Genomic DNA, 22,394 nt, shown 5'->3' with positions numbered 1-22,394 from the left:
GTAAGACATCCTGTTTTCGGGGATAAAGCATCGCTTTCGCGAACCGTGATTTGTTGTAAGCCCCCGCACTGCAACATTTAGTAACCGACATCGCGAGAGCACCGCCAGCGATCATCAGCTGATCATACTCTCGCGCGCCCGTCCACAGAGAGATCGTCTCTCGTCAATACCTTCGCGCTCGGTGGCGCCGTGGATTAGTTCGCGAACCGCCAAGACACACACGGTTGCACGCTCGCGCACGCACGCACAAAAAAAACGAACCGCGGTGCGCTCGTGGCTTATCAGCTCACCGGTGGCCGCTGGCGCAGAACAGTTTGTGCCGGGCGGTCGTAGCGTGTGGTTTGTCGTCGTCTCGGAACCCCCCTCCGAGAGTCTCGTGTGTGTCTGCGTGTGTGTTGTGTGTGGTGAGCCATCGGGCAGGTGCACTGGACCGTCGGCTACTGGATACACCTTATTAGGGAGGTAATTCCCTCGGCGACGCGCGAGAGCAGTCTCCAGACTCTAGTGTATAGCGATCGCTTGCGTTACGATGGGTTACACATTCGCCGAGTAACGCATCTAAAGAGCATCCACCTCACGGTCGTGAACGAAAGCAAAGAGCAATCAAAGACGGCGGCGACGGCGACGGCGCGGCGACCACAACGGTGACGACCATCTTGGCTGTTATCCGAAGTAACTGATCGTTATCTTCTGCTTCACCTCGCACCTCGCGGCAACACCGTCGCTCGCGGGTGCGGGCTCTCTGTGCTCTGTTTTTGTCGCTTCGCTTATCAGCGGCACTGCACTCCATCTTACAACGTTTCTCACACCCCGGGTCCCGGTCGCCCAGGGCGGCCGCAAGTCGCAAGTCGCGAGTGTAGCTCGCCCGAGGATCGTGGCCACTATTAAGTGGCTTAAGTGGCCATCTCCGCCATCACGGCCATCGTCGTCGTGGCCGTCGATGTGGACGCCTACGCGGCTCGCAGTCCAGTCAGTGTAGTGGTCGCGCTCAGTAGTCAGTGTCTCGATTTCGCCAGCCACGGTCAGTAGCCTGAAACTCGAGTTCGGTTTGTTCCCGGTGGCTTTTTTGCAAAATTCTTCCGGAAAAGTGGCGATCCTGGTGCTTCACGTGTGAGGAATTGAAATAGTGATGCTGTGCTGAAGGTGCTCAAGATTCCAAAGGTCCTCAAGTGGCCACCAATATGCCCCAGAAAGTGTCTTTCTAATAGCCGGATATCTGTGACCAGGGCACCAGGGAGGCCAAGAAAAGGGTGTGAATGTGCAGCAGCAGCAACGAAAAGTGGAGCAAAATCTCCGAAATTCCATCCGTGATTTATGCTCATCGGAGAAATCCATTAGCAGCGTGTCCTTGTGCCGCATTCCGTTTTCCACGCTGGCGTTAAGAGGACTGTACCGGGAATACGATCTCGGTGTACAACGGTGAACGGGTGCCTACAACGCTAAGGAAAAAAAAAACGGGAAAGAAAAGCGATTCCTCGTCACACCGGTCGCATGAAGGATTAATAAGAACCTCTTACCGCGTCGTGCTAGGGGAAAAAGGGCATCGTACGATGCATAAATGGTCCGCAATCCATTTGTCAACGGTATTTTCCATTCTTCGACTTTCGGGTCGAAATCGTGACAAAGTGCGAAGGAAGATCAACCAATGAAGAAACGAGAAAAGTGTGCTTCAGTAGTGTCCCCAATGGAAAAGGGATAAAGGCCTCCGCAGTGTGTATGTGTTCGTGGGGCCAGCATCACCGGAACCGTAGTGATCTGGGTGTGGATCTGCAAATTGCATTCTAATGGCGAGAAAATTTGAGAGGCCAATATGTAAAACTTTTATGTGCCCAAGAGCCTCCCGGTCTCTCTTTCTCTCTCTCTTTTGACCTTCTTTTTGCATCCGAGGAATATCCGGGGGAAAAGCGTATCAAGTGCGATGCATGGTGGTGGCCCTCATGCCACTGCCAATGGAAATGCAAATCACCAGCACCAGCTCCAGCTCCGAGCCCAAAAGACCTGACTTCTTCATTCTTCGACTGTACGGCCACTAGAAAACGGAAAAAGATGGCACTCCCCGGGGGCCAAATGATTCGGAATGATCCTCTAATGGGTTTTTTGTGGTATTCGCATTCGTTTTTCGAGCGTATTCGAGTTTGAAGACGTGCAAAAGTGTGTGTTTAGAGGATTAGGATCCGTGCAATAATAAAAGATTCCTTTTTTCGGATCTTTAGACAACCCTAAAGCTAGCTATCGAAGAAACATAAAAAACCGCACACAATACCCCCAATTTCTGGGTCGAAAGGTTGGTTTAAACTGCTTCCATGCGGTTCACAGGTGTTCCAAGTACACAGCAAGTCAGCCCCTGATAGCGTTGTCTTCGGCATCGGAACATCTGTCACGGGCACCAAGTGTTTTGGCTTGCGACCAGCTGGTACCAACAACTGCAACCATTCAGCCACCTCGCTGGATGGCGAGCTCTGGTTGGAGTTTCGATGACGCTGCATTGCGATTGTTACTTCATGGCATCGTAAAAACAAGAAACAAACTGGCCGAAGCCGCTCGCACACACGCCCTGACTCGCGTTGTGTGGCGAGAACTCGTCCGGATCGGTTTTTGGCAGAAATCGTGCTGCTGCTGCTGCTGCTGCTGCTGCTCGTCATCACCCTTTTGCGCGTTGATGAAGCGGTAAGCCGGCACGAACCAGTAATACCCACGGGCTCATAAAACACGTGAAATCCCCAAGAATGAAACTCTGAACGTAACTGAACGCGGTTCGCACAAAGGGGTTTTAAGGGGGTTTCCTGGCGGTGGGTCGACAATGGCGCTCGGCTTGCACGCTCCGTCGATTCGCGCGACCAATTTATTCGAAATTATTTACCCACACATGCTCATGACCGAGAGCCATGCGTGTTCGATGTGCTTTACCGCGATGGAATCGTCAAATGAGTGGCAGCTTATCGGGTTGTTGATGCCTATCAGGCCTCCACCAAACGTGTTGCGTAAGAAGCAACAGCTCAAAATAACCCTCACCGGGATTGGAATGCCATTCTGGTTTACCGGGAATTTCATCATCAGTATCTCATTACCGGAACAGGAACAATATACGATAACCAGTAGGCATCTCACTCCGGATTATCGGAGCGTAATGATTTACAAGGTATAAGACCCGGGGTACTTGCGGTTGGTTCCGATTCCTATTCCGTCGCTTTTGCAGTGTGGCCGGCCGGTAGTTGATAAGCATCCCCAACTGCGGTTCTGTTCGAGCTTTTCGGGTCTGTTCGGTTTGATTTTGATTCACTTCGCGAACGGTCAGTTGGTCGACGCGATAAGACACGATTGGATGCGCCAGTTGTAGGTGAGGGGCTAGCGATGAACCTGCCCGGTCACTATCTGGTGCACACTGCCTGGAACAGACCCCCCCCGCCATGATTGATGGGACGCCGGGAGCGAGCGAATGGAAGATTTTTATTTTTTCAAAATCTTCCACAACGGATTGTCCAACCACCTGCGTCACTGCCGTAAGCACGTTATGGAACAGAACGAAATCTTTGCCTTCCTTGGTGGTTGATGCCGCGGCCAATATCCTCCGGGATGAATCGTCGCGAGACGGAGCTGGAACCTGCGAGTCAAAACGCCCGAGAGTGGCCCGTCGCCGCAAGGGCCATATTCGCGCAAATAATAATTGACCAATTTATTTCAATTTTGCAATGCCATACGAGCGCCTTTGGCGTGCGTTGTTGCTTGGCCGCTACACCGTGATAACACGCACACGGCACAGGAGATAAAGTGTGGCCATTTCCTTGCAAATGATCTCAACCTGATCGCGAGCCGCGACTGAGCTGCTTCGATGGTGGGGAGGGATCTTATTATGGGTTTCTTTTTTTTTCGGTGATAACAGCTGCACCCGCCCAGGGCCCCCCCCAAAAGATGATTAAAGTTTGGCAGCACGCGGCAATACCGCTGATTGGGGATGGCATTCGAAGTGACTTTTATCTCGCGAGGACCACAAGGAACCGCTTGTTGCATTCCGTAGCTATTGTTTAATGCACAATAAGTATCTCTTATCTGTGCTACTCTCTACTCTGTCCTCTGTGAGATGCCCGAGCAGGTGCCAGTATATTCAAGACATGAGTTTAGTCCCATTCCAACCAGATTCCAGGGCGCCCCTTCTCGCCCTCGAAGCTTATTTGCATTTTCAATCCGTGCTCGCGCTGCACCAACCAGGGCTCGCTCGCACGGAACGCTAATTTGTCGCCAAATGGCCTATGAATCGAGTGCGCGGTTGTCCGCGGGCAGTGTTGGAAAGCTTGGCCAAACAAACAAAAAGGCGAGACGAGCGAGCGAGCTAGCACTCGCTAGGCTACTCGGATCGTCGCGATGTTTTCCAAATTGTTTGCCCAAACAACAACGACCATCCCTTTCTTTGCGTAACCAGTTAGCGCAGCGCCTACTGGAGCCCAACTTCTTCGTTTGTCGAACGAAATTGAAGCACCACTGGCCACCGGCGGACCCTGGGCTGGGCTTCAGAGGCCACTCGCAGCGCCAGCCCGGGTCAGCTCGGGGTTGTGTTGGGTGAGATTATTGAATCAAATAACTTCCCTTAAGTAACGGCAATTGAGTGAATTAGATAACGCGGGGTGGCGACGGTGGCGGCAAAGTCCAGAACCGTGTCCAGGTTCAAGTTGAAGACCCATGCGCCGGTCGATGGAAGAAAGCTCTGTGTTTGGATCTGCTCGCCGCTTACAAGGATTATCTTGGAGAAAGAGAGAAAATATCTGTGGTCTGATTTTCGGTTATTCTCGGAAAACTTGGAATGGAAAATTGTGTTAGGAAGCTGAAAACCAGGATCTTAGTTTTGCAAATAATCCACAATTGCCTCTCCGCCGTCCCTGGGCTTCCAATAACCGGCCAGAACAGAGCAGATAAAGAACAATAAATCACATCGATCGAAACTTTTCGACCAAAAACACGACGTCTGCAACACAAAAACTCACCTCTCGCAGGATATTCAACTACAGGGAGCATGTTCCTCTGCGCCAGAAGCTCCCGGAATGTTGTGAACATCGAGACAACGATGTAGCGCACGAGTTCTAATACCACTTGGAGTCCAGCGATTGGAACCTGGGACGAAAGTTAAAGAATCAATTTTATCTGGATAAATTATTTCCAATCAGCAACCCCCTCCCACCACCCAAGAAGAAGTTGCCCGGGCGCAAAAACAAAGGCCAAGAAACTTGCCCTAACGAGAAGGATTCGCATTCGAGTGTGTCTATGAAAGGCGAATCCATTTCGTGGCGAGGCCCAAAACAGAAACTAATCGTATCGTACCGTACCTTGTCTTATCTTCTGCACAGGTACGGCACGGTGGTGGTTCAGTGGACGGACGCTACCAATCCAAACCTCACCTCATAGTTATTGCAGGGTTTTCGGTTCGGTTTCGATGGGAGGTTCTTTTTGTTTGTTTCTTTTTCTGGCCCGAGTGTCTCTAAACTTTGTGCCAAAACACTTGCCAACCGCAGTCAGGCAGCGCTGTCTGTACAAGTGGTTTTCTGTGGCCAGGGAAAGTTGGAGATATCTTTACCGTGAGTTTAATCACCGATACAATCCCACAGCCCCCGGGTTAGAGCGGGCGGTTCTTGGAGAATGTTCGCGGACAAGAACATTCTTTGCCGTTCATATGATGCTTATGCTCACTCCAGTGGTGGCGCTGTTAGTGCCGTTAAACTATATCGTGTGGAACTGCAGAATCCCCGCCGCATGAAGAAAGCAGATCGTAATTAATTTTGTGCCTCAGCTCCTGATTCATCGCGAGGGCCATGCTTGTTCTTAAGCAGTGCCATTCATCGCCTTATGCATCGGATAACAGTGGAGCTGAAATGGAGTGCATCCATCCGGAGTCCCGAGAGACCAAAAAAGGGGCCACAATAGCACGAGAGAACACGAAACTCTCGCAAAACATCCTGCCGTCCATCAGGGCGAAGGGTTTGCGCTGATAATGGCAAACAAACTTTTCCTGTTTAGTGAACCGTGGCGGACAGAAATTGAAACGCTTTGGCCCCCCGGGAGGGCTCAAGTCACCGGTAGTTTGTGGTAGTTTCTACTCGCAGTTTTTATGCTGCTTTCCGGGTATTGCGCCATATTTTAGACCTACAGAATAGGCGTGTACAGTGGATTCAAAAGAATTAAAATTTATGGTTATCGTTCTTACGATTTCGTCTTTAAGGTGAGCATCTTTAAAGTGCAACGTAGACACTTCGCTGATTCAGATGCATTCCGCTGGTCAGACATCCCGAGCACAATTCTTTAAAGGTCATCTCGTGCACTAGAACCGCGTGGCGTGCAATTAGTCACTAACAACGCTCATGTTGCTCGTCCACCAGCAGCCGTCTACATCGCGAACTAGCTCAAGTTCAATAGCTGTTGCTTCACTACTAGACGCAGCTTTGCGACTGACGACCAAATCACATAATCAGACACGATGGAGGCGGAAAACATGAAGCATTGTCCGTTGTTCACTTCTTATCTACCTTTCCCATCGAGGCGACGTTAATGGACGTTCGCCTAATTGATGACTAACGTTTAGAAGATGTTGTGTGTTTTACAAGAACATTTTCTTTCCCTTGTTTTGTATTCTAGGCAAAGCCATATGCTCTACTAAATGAAATAAGAATCTTACGCGGAAAATCATAATTCATTCGTCAAGCTCGCTGGCCACAAATCTGTGGAAGTAAAACGAAGATCCATCCGAGATGATCTAACTAACACCAACACTAGTGATCTGCTCCACTTTAGCCGAGCGTCTCCGCATTGAAGCTCTTTGTCCAGCCATACTTACTCATAAGCCATTATACTCACCACCGAGCACTGGCTCAGTAACTGCATCGATATCAGCTTCCCCAAAACCAAGCCCGCCGGTGCCGGTGATGTGATTGTGACCGACTCCGAGAACACCGAGATCCGAACCGCCCCCCCTCCCTCCCAGTGGGCCAGGGGCAGTAAACCGTGGAATGGAATGAAACTTAAATTGAGGCACAACTCATCATTCAATTATCCAGCGCCGTGAAGTGATGTACTCGATCGGTCTCGTTGGCAGCCGTCGCGACAGTGTCACTGTGTGTTGTTGATGGCGGTGATGGAGACGGTGGTCTCGGCCTGTCTTCGGTCTGGCAGTTAGAGCGCCACGATCGGTGCGTGCGGTAACGGGATATGTAGACCATTCATACGGTAGCCCTTTTCTTTTGTGAATGAACAAGTGCAGTGGCCGTGCACGTTGCAGGACGAAGGAAGTTGTCCGTTGAAAGGCGAGTTCAAGGTGCAACCGTGAACAGTGAAAAGTGTTTTCATGGAAAGAAGCAGCTTTGAAAGTAAAGAGTGAGTGCACCGTGTGAGTGATTTGATAGCAAATTAATTCGGTTATTACTAAGCAGTGGTGATTAATGCAGTGTTTTACTGTCGCTAGTGATTAGCAGAATCTTGTAAAGTGATTATATGATCGTTTGCAGTGTGTAACGTAATAATGCTGAATGGTTATCTGTGTGCAGTTAATGTGCTAAATGTCGTGGAATAAAAATGTTTATTTGTGTAAAAAAAAATATCTGTTCATTATTCTACTTACAGTTGTGAAAGCAGTAAAAGTATAATATAGGGTTGCAAGTGTTTGTACAGTGAGAACAGTGCATTGATGTAAGGTGCAAGCATAACCATATTCAGTGAAATCATTTTGAAAAGGTAAATGAAGTTTAATTCAGATTCAGCATCATTAAACATCTGATTCTGTATGAATGTATCTTATCTTATCTTTATCATCCTAACTTGCTACTTCACGTGCACTATGTACACAGCTCAATAATGCTATTTAAAGATTGCTAACTGTTATGATCGTAAATACAAATATTTGTCCCGTGCAACACATGTTTTCGCTCCCCAGTTGGTTAATGATTCGATCGTGGCTAGTGAAAATTGCAATTATAATCTGCACACCCACAATCACCACGACCTCGCTCCCGCACATGATTACCGGTGTGCACCAGGGTGATCCTGCTCGTTCCGATGGCGGAAGGAAAGGTGATTAGCTGGCCGATCGAAAGATTTGAATCTATTGGCCAATGAATAAATAATTGTAATCAACATCCGCCTGATAACGTGGGGAAGGTTTGGGATTGGGGTTAGGAAGCGCAATAATCGATAATCCCGCCGGGAGCCCTCAACGTTGAATCGAATTCACAAATTATGCACGAACGCTCATGTAAGTCGTCGCAGAGCTCGGTCGCATAATTGCAAAACCAATATTCCGAGCAACACACCAACGAGAGTGGCTATTTGAAAGCACTCATTGGAGGGTAGGGAGGGATTAATATCATTATTTTACTCAGAAAATCATTGTGTATTTGATCGCATTTGTTCAAGCGTTTTATTGTACCTTATTGCGACCCAATATTGCGCCTCTCGAGCTCGTTCTAAATAGAGTAGGATTCACAATCTAACAACTAATCAAAAGTTATAAACCAAACAAGCTCCTCCCCCAAAAGATATACATTCCTCTACGCATTCTCCATCAACTAATTTATAAGATCGATAAGAATTCGATGTACAATGAATGCATTAAAATTCAAAGAATGTGCTACGTCGTTGCGTCTTTTAAACAAAAGCGAATTAAATAAAATTGAGAGTCGGAGGGGGAAAAACTTCTTTCCCAAAAAGCTCGAAGAGGACCGTTTTTCCTCCGCTTAACTCCCGGGGAAAGGCTTTCAATCATGAAGCTACCTCATTTCGACCGTTTGTCGGGTTTAAAAAAGTTTTCCAACCAAACCCAAACAATTCATTAATGTCACGTACACGTCACAAAGTTCGTCCTTTAATTCGTGAACCATCCCGCGTTTAGAACATGGCTACCGGAGACGCGGCCTACTCTGTAGCCCATTCTGACGCCAGGACAGGTCACGCACACAACATCGAGACCTTTCGTTCGTTTCGTCTGCGACGTGACGGTAGCATCCTGTTATGCGGCTTCCCTTCGGTACAAAGGTGAGGTTGGCCGGATGCTAGCTCGAATAAATCAATTACAAATATTTATCTTCCCTGCCCGTCCGGCGGCCCGTTGAAGTTGGACAAGACGGGAATAAGATTTGTCAAAATGGGGTCCCAGTTTTCAGAAGAAATACTCAAAAGAAGAAGAAAAAAGACCGAATCAAGTGGCAAGATGTTTCGCAGAATTCCAAAGTATCAAGCACTCACATACACGAGGGTGTTGGGGCTAGGTTGCCTCAAAAGCGTAAGGATCGAAAAGACGTGAACACCATTTGTAACAAACAAACGGTGCACCTTTGAACTGTGAAGCTTTACGTGTGTTCCGGGGAGAGGAGAATGAGGAGCAAAAACAAAACATTCTGTCGAACTTTTCACCGACACAATTCCTGAAAAAAGAAGACCTTTAGGACTGTTTCGGCTAGAAGCTAGAACGTCGGCTGACACGCTCACAATCGGTGTGTTCGATGTTCAAATCCTGTGACACAACGCCCCGGAACCGGATATCAGATTCCGGTGACGCTTGTACCGACCGTACAGAGGGAACCGAAATTCGTTCGCATCGGTACGTGATGGGTTTATCGAAGAGGTGCTGATTCTTGTCATTGTCACAATCAAACACCGCTGTCTGCTAGGGTAGCTTCTGGCGGTCTACTGTCGGTACACTGTTTGAAATCGGGAAATTTCTTCCTTTTGATTCTCCACCATTTTGTTCCGCTTTTCACTGGAAAGGTTGAAAGGAGCATCCTTTTGGTGTTCTGGATTGATGTTTGATTTTTCAATAAACCATTTTTTGTGTTATTTTTCCATATTTTTCCTTAAATAAGGTTCCAATTACATTAATTAAAATATGGCAAATATGTTATCGCTATACCCTTCATGAAGCTTTCGAAAGTCTTCTGGTAAGTGAAACATGAAATCATAATTTTAAACGCAAATTGGCCAACCCAAAATTAACTCCGAGCCAATCAAAATCAACGCCACATTTCAGTGCAAAACCGGTAAATTGCGACTCGAAACGTATCACACACGGAATATGTCAACATCTGAACCACCGTAGACGAAATGATACCCTTTGTGAAGATGCCAGTGGCTTAACCGAATGCTCTACGAACGCCCGGCACGCCATTATTGTTTCGTTGGTCTCGGTGCAGCGCAAATGCTTCGGGGCGGCTTCGAGTGCTCGCCATGAGCACTCATGACTCGCTGGCAGGCCTTTCAGGGAGCTGTTTTCTCCGTCATGCCTCATAATCATATCTCACGGTTCTGCTGGTGACGATCTGACCGTCTCGAGCACCAGCATATCCGTCCAAACGACATTAGCTGGCGTGTCTGACACACTAATAACGCCATAATCATATCACTACGTAGCTTGCCGGCTACGGAAGTGCCGAGTATCTTCAGTCACCATACAAATAATTCTCCGTTAAGGTCTGCTCTAGAGAGTGGCATGTGACAAACGGAACGAAGCTTTTGGACTCTTGGAACGAACAGAGAGACAGCAAAGGAAAATATTCAGATTCGGTTCGTGCACAGGATTCTTCTGTGTTGCTACTCTGAGTATAGTTTGAGGAACTATACAAAATCCTCAGCTCCACACAAATAACGACCTTTGCAAGGACCGAAAGTATGTTACACCCGGCCACCGGTACTGTTCTGGTTTGAGAATTATGCAGAACAGTGAGCAGCAGAAACGCATAACATACCAGCGCAGGATAGCAGCAGTAACTGTTCATGCAATTCTGTGGTCTTCGTGTAGCGCACGTGTGCCTTATAGGCCATCGTCCACTACGTCCCTTGACTACACACCAAACTGCGCATTCCTGCACCAAACAGTCCCCTGATGGACACTGATGGGGGTTGGAAGAGGCCTCCGACAAACTGACCACTTCTGTTTACACCAACCGACACAAACATCAACTTGCTCTCCTGCTCGAACTCGCATACCAGTCCCAGACACCGGGGAGGAGCATCCAATGGAGAAGTCAACAACAAGAGCCACGGACTCAGCCCCGATTACGGTCATAATATTGTAATTTACTATGATTCATCTCCTTACGAGCACTACTTGTGTACCATTTGATGCCGCTGGCTACACAACATGATTCCGTTTTGCGACGAAAAAATGCTAAAAAGAATTCGTTTCATTTTTGTGATGCTGGAATGCATTATTTATGCTCTATTTCGCTGAAAATGGTGATGTAATGTTACTTTGTTAGTTGAATAGTTTACATTGTTACTACGAACTACCTACGAAAAAGTTCTACCCAAAGTTTTACAACACTGTAAATTGTTTTATACTAAAATTTGAAGTACTAAAAATCAAGAATTGTTTAATAACTTAATACATAACTAGATCAACATTTATTTAAGTTATTTTTACATGAGATTATCCCAATTCTATTAAAAAACCTCTCAATCCCAAACTTTTCACTACCATTTTCTCACGACACACTCAGCCCCAGGTTGACCCTTTTTGCGACGCCGCTTATCTTATCGCGGATCACCATAAAGAGTACGGCTTGATGCATGGAACCGGGGCCCCTGCTAAAACAAATCATTAATGCAAAAAGGCGCTAGCTAAAGCTACCACCACCTGCATCGATGGGGCCGCCACAGCAGCAGCGAGTGTGGCGCTTGTTGTCTAAACAAACTTTGGTCGTTTGCATGCGAGCAGAGAGGGAGAACCGGTGCGCTAACGACAGCGAACCAGCAGCTCTCAATGACCACTCGGAGCCTCCCGCCCTCCCGGGGGCCGCTAATTACGACCGATTCAAACAGATTGTGCAAATCCGATCGAGAAAGTTCTACCCGAACCGAATACCGCGTATGGTGGTGGCAAATAGTGCATTTGTTTGTTTTTTGGAACGTAGGAAGTGTGTTCCTGAAAGGGAAAACTAAGGAGATTTGTTTTGCAGTGGTATCTGTATTCGTTTCATCCTCTTGACCAGTCTCCTATGATCTGGGGATTTAAAAAAAAACGAGTATTTTGATAATGTTATCAAAATGATATTCTACCAAATCATTCGATTTGTAACGATTGAAGGATAATTGCCATCAGATGTTGCCCTGCTTCACGTGTTGGTCAACAAATTGGTAGCAACACCGATAAGCATCAAGCTTTTATTTTCCGTCTTCTAAAGCTCTCTTAGCGTAGCGAAATGATAGGTTTGATGCGGAGATGCTAAAAGCGACATAATCCCCAATCACACAAGCATTCTTGTTCGTTTGTCATCGCTAATCCTCTGCAGCTCGCAAGAGACCAAATGATGCTTTCCAGTGTAAGCAGCTGCCATAAAAGAATCACTCTTCAGCTGCTACGTTGTGATAGCTAAGCATAGATGAACCATCAGGGAACCACAACCGCGAGGAAACATAATGATTTATGAGATTTCCGTCGCCACACCTCACGCGCGCACTGATCCCCTCTTCAGTCGGTGCGTAATGCGGATTACCGCATTCTCGCGAGGAGCTGGATTCTTGAAACAAACTCCAAGGCGCATGGAGAAGCAACAGAAGAGATTTTTTTTTTGGGTGGAAAAAAGTATGCAGATTGAATGAGCACCATTTTCCACATCAACAGTATCCATGCGTCAACCATAGGGCTCTCGTGCGGCCTTGAATCTGTAAAAAAAAACCAAACACCATGCGCCTCCATGCGCCTCCATCGATTTCCAGCAGGCAGGGATGAGCGTGCAGCAGATGTTCGATTGAAGTGTTAGCGCTCTTCTGTCTGAAGTATCGCTTGCCGGCTCACCGTAAATGGTATCAAATTCATCAATTTGAAGAAAAAACACTCCGCCTCATTACTTATGTGGTTACATCACGAGATGGAACGCTGCCATTGTTATAAAGAACCTTCATGGCGCAGAAGTAATAGCAACATGTTTAATGACACCGCCATCACTGGCACATCATCTTTCATCGAGCAATGCACCATCATTTGTGCGATTTCTCGTCATTATTAATTAGTTGCCATTCCCGTCCGCAGCATTAGCAGCAGCAGCATATCATTGTCCGGAGACGCTAGAAAAATAATGACCCATCATGCCGCATCAGTATTGCTTCCGGTTTGTCTCGCACTGGTCCTGCACGGACACTACACGGGATATCCGGCATACCAGGGTGTGCTCGCTATCCCGACCAACGTGGAACCACCGAGCGAGATAGTGTACCGTAAGTAAAACGGCACCACAGTAAGGATTCTTCATTGTTCGCTTTACCTTCCCCCCCCCCCCCCCCTTCCCGTAGCCAAATGTACCGGTCCGGGTGATCCGGGCCAGTGTAAGGACTTCGGTTACCGGTATCGCTTCGAGCAGACGATCAACAACTGCGCCCAGTTCATCTGGGGTGGCTGCGGTGGTAATCTGCAGAACAACTTTGAAACGTACGACCAGTGCATGCAGCAGTGCGCTAATGAAACACGTGAGTGACCGGACGTACCGGAGATTAGGGACGAATTTATTGCTCGGAAGAGAAAAAGGGGCGGAAATCTCACCCACCGTTGGACTTTTGCAGATGCAACGCAACCACCAACACCGCTAACGACGACCATGGATTCCTCGTCGACCGTTCGCACCCAGACGCAGGAGGTTTGGTCGCTGCATTCGTCCAGCAGCACGTTAGCGCCGGTGCCGGATGAAATGCGTGGGTCCGAGCTGACGTTCAAAGAGACGGGCTACGAGAAAACGTTCATGTTCGCCAAGAACAACACCTTCATCCAGATGGACGGCGATACCATCCAGACGTTTCAGTTGCGGTAAATATTTCACTTTGTAACGAGTTTTCAACAGTATCCAAGGTGAAAGTTATGAAAAATTTGGATCCAGCTTCATTTTCGTTCGTTGGCGTTTCTCCTTTCCATACATAATACATGACATTCCATTGAAAAACCTATTCCGAAGCCACACTGATGCTGGCACACCTCACTCCTCGTTCGAACAACATGACAATAACGATCGTTCCAAGAAGCAGAAGATAAAGGATGCCTCATCTTCGTTATAATCGTCTTGCTCCAGTATCATCTTGCTTAATTAATGTTTCCTCGAATCTCTTTCTCTCTTATTGTATCGTTATGTTTTTGTGCGGCTGTGCTGATGTGTGCTCTCGGGGCATTTGGCAATCCTTCACCATGGACTCTGGCACACGCAGGCTCTGTCGAGAGATATCGTTCCAGTTCCGGACCCGGTTGCCACACGGGCTGCTCGTGTACCATAACGTCAAGACACCGTCCGGTGTCAAGCTGGACCCGTACGCGCTGTACGTGATCGTCGAGAAGGGCCAGCTGAAGGTGGTGCACGTCTTTGGGAACCACTCGACCAGCGTCACCGTCGGCGAGGGTCTCAATCGGGACGAGTGGCACAGTGTTATGGTGAGTTTTTTTTTTTTTTTGGTCGCTTGACCATCCGCCCATTCCAGGAAACAGCACAACAACCCCGAGGAGTGTTATCGTAAGCACTAGAGAAGCGTTTTGGACACACGATGCAACTTAAAAATTTCACTAAGCCGTTCGCAAACATGTCGCTCTTTAGTTGCGACAAACATTCGATAGCAAATAGTCGGAAAGTGTTGCTCGTCTCCGTTGATCCGTTGTAAGTACGTTACGTTGCTGGAAAGCTTTGCACCATTGCAGCAACAGCAGCAGCATCAGGCGAAACATATTGCATCGAGAAACGTACAAGCTAAAGCATTCAAGCTAATGGTCAACATGTACGGCAATCCGCTTATCGTACCTTCGCCGTATGTAGTATGCGATGGGGCACCGCTGTGAGTTTCTATTTTATCCGTTGTTACAAAACAGAATGAAAAGTCGCATTTTAGATAAAAGTCGATACAAGGCAACAGTCAGACCACTGGCATGACCTTGTTTTACTCTCTAGAGGTAATGAAATCAAAAAAATCTATTTTTAAGCATCGAAAAGATCCTTTACAAGCCCCTCACAGCCAATTAAAATATCTAAACTAAGTGCAAGCTGACCCCAACCCTTTCATTTATCCTGGCAGGGGCTTGTTTTGCTGTTCTGATGGTTGATACAGATGTTGTGACTACGGATAGGGTTTCAAAAAACGAGCTATCGTTCTTGGAAGGAACTCCCATGTGATGTTTCTATCTTCCAAGAATTGACGCAGTGGGAGTGGGAAAACATGGTCAGCCCACACGTTGTTGACAAGCGAGCGAACCCAGCGAGAGCCTCATGATTGGCGAGGGATGCAGGCATTATGATGTTTATGATACATTTTCAATCACAGCATTTGTAATGTTAGTACCTTCGAGGATTTTTCTTCTTCATTTTGTAAGGTAAACCAGGTGTAAGAGGAGTTTGGAATCTTGATAATGTTCCTTAAAAGGTCATGGAAGGTGTGGTTTTACTTTGATCAAAGCATCAGTTCATTACATTTAATGTTCTCATCGACATAATCTCCTTCGAGACAATCGATGACCCGGGGGGAAACTGAACTTGGCTTTGGCTGAACGAACCACGATCCTTTACCACTAATGACCACATAATGATAGAATCAACCACACACAAACACCCTTAACCGCAACAGTATCTTATAACCTATCAAACCGTGCTACCACGAAACGGACCCCTCTCTTCCAAGGCTAATTAGGAACCCGAAAGCAAACCAGCAAACGACGCGGCCCCGGTTGTTGTCACGGTTTAGCGTTTTGGCCACCTTCGAGAACAAAGAACACTTGCTGTCACTTGCCCCGGTTAACCTTCCGCCTTTTCTTTCCCTTCCCCTTTACTTTCTTCGGCAGGTACGGATCGATGTGCATGGTGCCCGCCTGATAGCCCGTGTCGATAACAACAAGGAGGAGGTGTACCTAAAGGGATTAAATCACGAAACCAATTACGGCGTCTCCAACAATCTGATGTCGGTCGTCCTGGTCGGTGGTGAGTAATCGTGACGGCAAAATATGATTATGGCCAAACGGCGTTACAACAACCGCACCGTACCCGTCGGAACATGCCACACAACTCCACGGTGCCAAATTGGTTAAAATCACTCAACCGAAGCGAAGCTTTAACCAAAAACCCCAAACCGACCTGTCGCCCGGTATGCCACGTCACGACATGCCAGCGCAATTCGATGTTGATGACAGCAGCCACACCGCCCGGCCGACCGGTGGTTCTGGTTCCCCGGAAATCGTTAGCGTGGAACAGGCCTGACCGTGCGCGTGATAACATGGATTTTAGGGGAGGGCACGGTGAGGTCTGAGGTGAAATGTTACCACGCTCCTCTCCGCACGCACATTCTAATAAGCTTCAAGGCGTACCGGACCACCACCACGACATAGCCACGAGCCAGTGCGCGCGCGTGTCATGCATTCGCTGACGGGAACGGTAACCACACGGCCGGAACGACCAGAACGTGCTGACATTGACATCCTTGTAGACAGTTTTCACAGTCATCGACTTCTCGCGGGCAAAAGGATCACGATCACGTCCTCCTGCTGACTCTTCCTCCGGGGGAGGGGGGAGCTTCAAGTTAATGGGACAAAATGTCGCTCGGTGTCACTCCCGTACGGTTGAGCTTAGCCGCAAGAATTGCTTCCAAGAATTTCCAGTAACATCATCCCGTGTTGATTGTGTTTGGTGTCTTGTAAAGCGTTCTCACCTTGTGTTGATAAGCTCATTTACTCACAATCAGTCGCATCATGACGCATCATCAAGTGTGCAGAGCATATCTATGCTCCAGTATCACTCACATAAATGTTTAAATGGCATGCTCTTGGAGGCTCTGTAAATGTTTGTGAAGCTTTAATGAATTGAATAATTGCATTCTCAAATAAAAGGTGGAAACTTTCCGCCTCCTCCTCAACCAACTCCGATTGCAAATCGTTAGCACCATCACCACCAGTAAAACAATCACTTTCAATGAAGTTGAACAACCGATGACTCTTGCTCAATTGTGTGCTAACTTCATGCGTTGATTCATGCTGCATCTGGACTGCTTGTGTTGTCCACACACCACATCGAGAACCATCGGAGAGTCAGTCGGAGCTGCCCTTTACAATAGAGTAAATAGAGCAGAAAACAGCAACCAACATCCGACTAAAGGAGCAACTTTTCGATCGCAAGCTCATGTGTGTCCATTAAAATTAATTTCTCCCCGTGCTGCCTCGTCTTTCTCCTCCGCCCCCGGGAAGGAAAGTTGGCCGCAAGAGGGATTAGCATAAACTTGTCGTTTCAATAAAAACGTCACCGGAAACGTGGTTGTAGGTCAGCGTCAGCTGGTGAGTGGTTGTGTGGCTTGCACGTACGTAGCACCGTGGTATCTTCTACCGGAAACCCCCATTGCTAGGACGCCTTCGAACGAGTTCAATTGTGTGCTATTCGACCTCTATTCGAATCGAAACCTTCCTCCGAACGGAATGGTGCAAAAGTTACTTCCGATTGGAACATCCAGGGATCCATCCACCCCTGGTATAATGAGGGGAGGGCCGGCAACGGTTGGTTTAAAGTTGGCCTGAGCCCGGTTCCGGGAACTTCCTTATCGAGGTCAACCAGTCGCTCTCCCACGCTGTGTGCTAATGTTTGGACAGGGGCTTTGAAACTTACCCCGGAGCCCCGGAAGAGAGTCACGGGGCACACAACCAAGTATTAACCAACCAAGAAGGTCGATCATGGATGATTAAAAGTTTTTCTTCGCCACAATCTTACTGACGGAGGAATTGGAAATTGGAAAATAAGTTTTCGGGAAACGTAGACACATTCTCTGTGGCATAACTTACTGCAGACGCGAAACGAGGCCAGTTCCTTTCGTTCGGCTCGGATTGAGTGTGATGGGTCGAACTATCGCCGATCGATTGTGTCACCATGGATCACCACCGACCACCAAACGGATGCCGTAATCTTCGATAAGATTGATGGCAATTCTGTGGTTCAGGGATGCCATTGTGGAAATCGTTTTTTGGATTCGAGCATCCGGACTCATGTTTCGTGTGGTGGGCCGTACACATGCGGTACACCACCACGATAAATGAGCGCGATTTAGGAGCCATTCTCTCTGCGTTCTGCATTGCAAACGGATTGGCAAGCGGAACCCAGGATGTGATACAAGTGAGAAAATCCCTTCTGGGTTCTGAGCAAATGATTTGTGGCTCCGGTAACGGTGTCTTTTGGGGAAGTTGGGGTGGAGTAAAATTGAGTTTTATTCCTCGAAATCAAAGCAAAAGTGTCTGTGCGTGGGAATTCAAATGAATCTAGAAGATAAGACAGGATAAACATGTCCTCTCCTTTAATTCGAAGCATCTTCTCATCTCATCTCGCCGGTTGTTTGTTTATCTTTCGGTTGTTTTAACATCAAACAGGACTCAGCTCGGAGGAGAAGCTGCACGGTGTTAAGTACATCATTGAATCGTTCGTCGGTTGTATACGGAACGTGGTGTTAAGCTCGGGTAAGGCCGCATCCGACCTACTCCCCATCACGCCCCTCATCGCTACCAAGCACGAGAACGTAAAGGAGGGCTGCCGGAACAAGTGCCATTCGCGGCAGAATCTCTGCTTCAAGGGTTCGCGATGCATCAACCATTACTACGACATCTCGTGCGATTGCTTCGGCACCAGGTACGAGGGCGAGTACTGCGACATCTACAGTAAGTGTTCAATTCTTTTTTATAACGTTTAGTGATTGTATTCTCATGCATCTGCTTTTCCTCTTCCAAAACACAGCCGCTACAGTATTAACGCTACGTGGCTCGAGCTACGTCTCGTACCGGATCTACGACTGGAAAGATCGCGTCCACTCACCCCTGACACGCATCAGCATGATGTTTAAAACAAACTACGACGATTCGGCACTGTTTTACGCCAGCGGAGAGTCCCTGAAACCCCAGTACATAGCAGCTTCCATCAAAAACCATTCGGCGTACATCGAAATGGACTTTGGTGATGGTGTAATGTCGGCAACGCTCGGCCAGGATCTGACACGCCATTACTGGCACAATCTTACCATTCTGCACGAGCACGATAAAGTGATTGTGATCCTGGACGATCACATGAAGGTGTTGGACGCACTGGGAGCGAACCACAATTTGCTGTTCGATCCCGAGATCTACTTTGGCGGGGGACAGAATCTGGGCAAACGGAAGGGTCTGGCATCGAGTAACAACTTTGTCGGCTCGCTAAAGTACGTCTTCTACAATGACGTATCGGTGTTGTTCGAGCTGCGGAAAGGCAACCCGAAGGTGCACTACATCGGGGTGCTGGAGGAGGAGTATTACGAGGCGAACGTTGAGGTGATACCGATCACCTTTTCCTACGCCAAATCCCACATCTGGTGGCCAATGAACAATCCGGACACGCTGGCACTCAAGTTTGACTTCAAGAGCAGCAAAGCGTCGGCCGTGCTGGCGTACAGTGAGGTGCAAACGAGCGAAGGACAAGGATTCTGGGAGGTAAGCGGGGTAGAGAGAAATTCACAAACAGACACCGAGCGCAACCGCAACAGAGAGAAGGAGAGAGGGGTTCGTTATGGCTGCAAACGGAGATGCAATCGGTTTGGTAACCGCAAATTCTCTGTCGACGCCTTGTGGCCAGGCCCGGTGCCTAGGAGCACAGATATCCGCAACGAAATAGGATCAACATTCCTATCCTTCCTTTAACTCCTTTTTAAGGGTTTGTCCTCACAAGAGAGCTCATGGGTGGCTGGCACATGAGAGCACTAAGCGATAATCTTGTAGACCGAACATTGAACCCAACAAACATATCCATGAGCATCGACCCCCTGACTCGGTTCAAAGCCCTGGGGTGTCCACGATAATGGTTTGGCAGCACCAGTCGACCGGCAGCGGGTGTCCTGTTTGAAACCGCAAATTCCTGGGCTTGAGATTCGATTTGGGTGAAACTTTTTTAATATTCGACCCCAAAAGAGGGTGTTTTGAGGGTGGCGCGTACCTTGCTAGCATAAGGTAATGGCAGCATTTTAAATTCACCCTGTGGTTACAGCCTGTAACCTGAGCCTACGTTCATAATGAACGTGTTGAATATTGTCTTTAGTTTTTGCTTTCGTTGGCCTTGAAATGCCGAGCTTTTGCGAAGAGGCTCCGGCAAAAAGTAATAAGCAAGTAAACCGACCAAATATCATTAACACATGACTGCTCCTGAAAATGAGAAGTGGTTTTGAAGTAATTTTTAAAATTAAAAGGAGAGTTATTAACATAAAAATCATTTTTTCAACAACGAACCCAGCAATAACATACATGTAGAAACTACTTTTAAAAGCTTTGATTCGAGAATAATTACAGAATGAAATGAAATTTGTTTCGCAATCAAGCGCATTAATGCAAAACGGCATTAGATTCTTAGCTACAAACGAAATTAGAAGCAGAATTTAAAATTGAAAGGCAATCCATTATGTCCCTTTGTAGATTCGTCTCGCCGTCGATCGGCTTAGCTTTGACCTGTGCCCGGACGTGAAGAGCAACGTGACACACACCACCTACATCCGCATCGAAAACCCGACGTCCTGGCACTCGATTCACCTGTCGTACGAACGGAACGAGATCAAATTCGTCGTCGACTATCGGCACGCGGTGACCCAGATGTACGGACTGTCGTTCAACATCGGTGACAAGCTGATTATCGGTAGCAGCCTGAAGGCGGCCGCTTCCGGGCTCGTCGGTTGTTTGCGTGATTTGAAAATCAATGGCATCGAAATCGAACCGCGGTATCTGGTGAAGAGCGAGCGGGTGGTCGGTGATGTGTCGCTGGACAATTGCAAGTACGTGGATCCGTGCAAGAAACCAAACACCTGCGAGCACGGTGGCAAATGTTCGGTGAAGGACGATGGTATCACATGTGACTGCAAGGATACGGGGTACATTGGCAAGAACTGCCACTTTACCAAGTTCCGCAAGACCTGCGAAGAGCTGGCGTTGCTCGGTTACTCCAAATCGGACGTTTACTCGATCGACATCGATGGAAATGGAGTGTTTCCACCGGCACGGGTCAAGTGTGATTTCCAGAGCCTGGCGAATGCCACAAAGACGATCGTCGAGCATAATCTACCGTCGCAGGTGGACGTACGATCGGCGACGGATGAGGATTTTAGCTTTCACATCCAGTACCGAGAGTTCAGTGCGGAGATGCTGCAGGAGTTGATCTCTCATTCGCTTTACTGTACGCAGTACATCAAGTACGACTGCATCAAAGCGCCGCTTGAGCTACACTCATCGACGTGGTTTAAATCCTCGAGCAACAATAACACGGTTGACTCACTGGGAGAGGTGAAACGGTAAGCTCGAGTTGATTAGGCACTTAAAAAAATCGAATTAACAATTCGTTCGTTCTCCTCCATTAGTGGTACCTGTCCCTGTGCGGTTGGCAAGAACTGTGAAGATCCAAGTCTAACGTGTAACTGTGATGCGAACCTTAACCGATGGCTCTCGGATGAAGGTTACTTCAAGGAACCACCAAATCTCGGCATCACCCAGATGTACTTCCTTCGCCAAAAGAATCTCGATGAAGAATCGCAAGGCAGAATCACACTTGGGCCGCTCGAATGCGTCGAAACGAGTAAGTCGAAATCGCTTGCTGAGATTAAAATAATTAAATTCTTGTTCTCGCTACTCGATCACCTTTTTTTTAGACACTCAAAAGTACGTCGTGACGTTCACGACCTCACAGTCTTACATCGAGGTGCCCGGATGGCGAAAGGGTGACATCGCATTCTCCTTCCGGACGACCGGGGAAAAGGCTATTCTACTTTTCCAGCCACCAATCCGTTCGAACTATCCATCGTTTATGGTCGCCCTGACCGGGGACTATCAGCTAACGTTCAATTTTACGCTCAACACGGGCACCCCGAAGACGCTGGTGATCGATACGAATCGCAAGCTGAACGGTGGTGAGTGGCACAAGATTTGGATCGATTACAACGAGCATCATGTGCGGTTCATGATCAACACGGACACGCGCATGGTTGATCTGCAGCCAGAGGAAGAGTTTGGTCCATTCGAGGGTAGCATGTTCATCGGCGGTGCTCCAACGTAAGTGCTCGTTTTTTTCTGTTGTGTTGTTTTTTCACGTGTGCTCTACATCTTTCCAGAGAGATTTCGAAGAAGTACACCGTCAAGCAGGGTCTGATTGGATGCTTCCGTGGGCTGGTCGTTAACGGTGAGATCCTCGACATTTACAGCTTCATGTCGGTTCATCTGTCGGAGATTATTAAGGATTGTAAGCCATCGTGCGTGCCGAATCCGTGCAAGAATGGTGCATACTGTCGTGAGCTGTGGAGTACGTTCGAGTGTGTCTGCAAAAACCGTTGGGCTCATCTCGGACAGCATTGTGAGACGAGTAAGTATCGTAAAGTTGCTTAACATTTTTAATGTTTCTAATGAGGATTCTTATTCCACTAGATGTGAATGAGGATGCACTAAC

General features: G+C 47.8%; 1 protein-coding gene across 9 annotated transcripts in view; it reads left to right on the top strand.

The window, feature by feature from the left end:
- The first annotated feature begins 319 nt into the window (after positions 1-319).
- LOC126577603 (axotactin) overlaps positions 320-22,394 on the top strand; it is a 27,046-nt gene continuing 4,971 nt past the window's right edge. For 5 of the 9 annotated variants that reach the window (XM_050239367.1, XM_050239370.1, XM_050239368.1 and 2 more), the window contains exons 1-14: positions 329-462; positions 7,600-7,710; positions 12,998-13,182; positions 13,258-13,431; positions 13,525-13,765; positions 14,158-14,377; positions 15,770-15,905; positions 18,326-18,610; positions 18,687-19,411; positions 20,384-21,249; positions 21,316-21,530; positions 21,604-22,003; positions 22,063-22,310; positions 22,373-22,394. The exon at positions 22,373-22,394 is cut by the window's right edge and continues 410 nt beyond it. In XM_050239367.1, the coding sequence (XP_050095324.1) occupies positions 13,044-13,182; positions 13,258-13,431; positions 13,525-13,765; positions 14,158-14,377; positions 15,770-15,905; positions 18,326-18,610; positions 18,687-19,411; positions 20,384-21,249; positions 21,316-21,530; positions 21,604-22,003; positions 22,063-22,310; positions 22,373-22,394 (3,671 nt within the window). In that variant the 5' untranslated portion in view covers positions 329-462; positions 7,600-7,710; positions 12,998-13,043. The other 4 variants (XM_050239363.1, XM_050239366.1, XM_050239365.1 and 1 more) reach the window with 4 other exon arrangements.

Source organism: Anopheles aquasalis, chromosome 3 (assembly GCF_943734665.1).
Source record: "Anopheles aquasalis chromosome 3, idAnoAquaMG_Q_19, whole genome shotgun sequence".
NCBI lineage: Eukaryota > Metazoa > Arthropoda > Insecta > Diptera > Culicidae > Anopheles > Anopheles aquasalis.
Note: the sequence above shows the minus strand (reverse complement) of the source record. Positions and strands in the feature narration are given on the sequence as shown.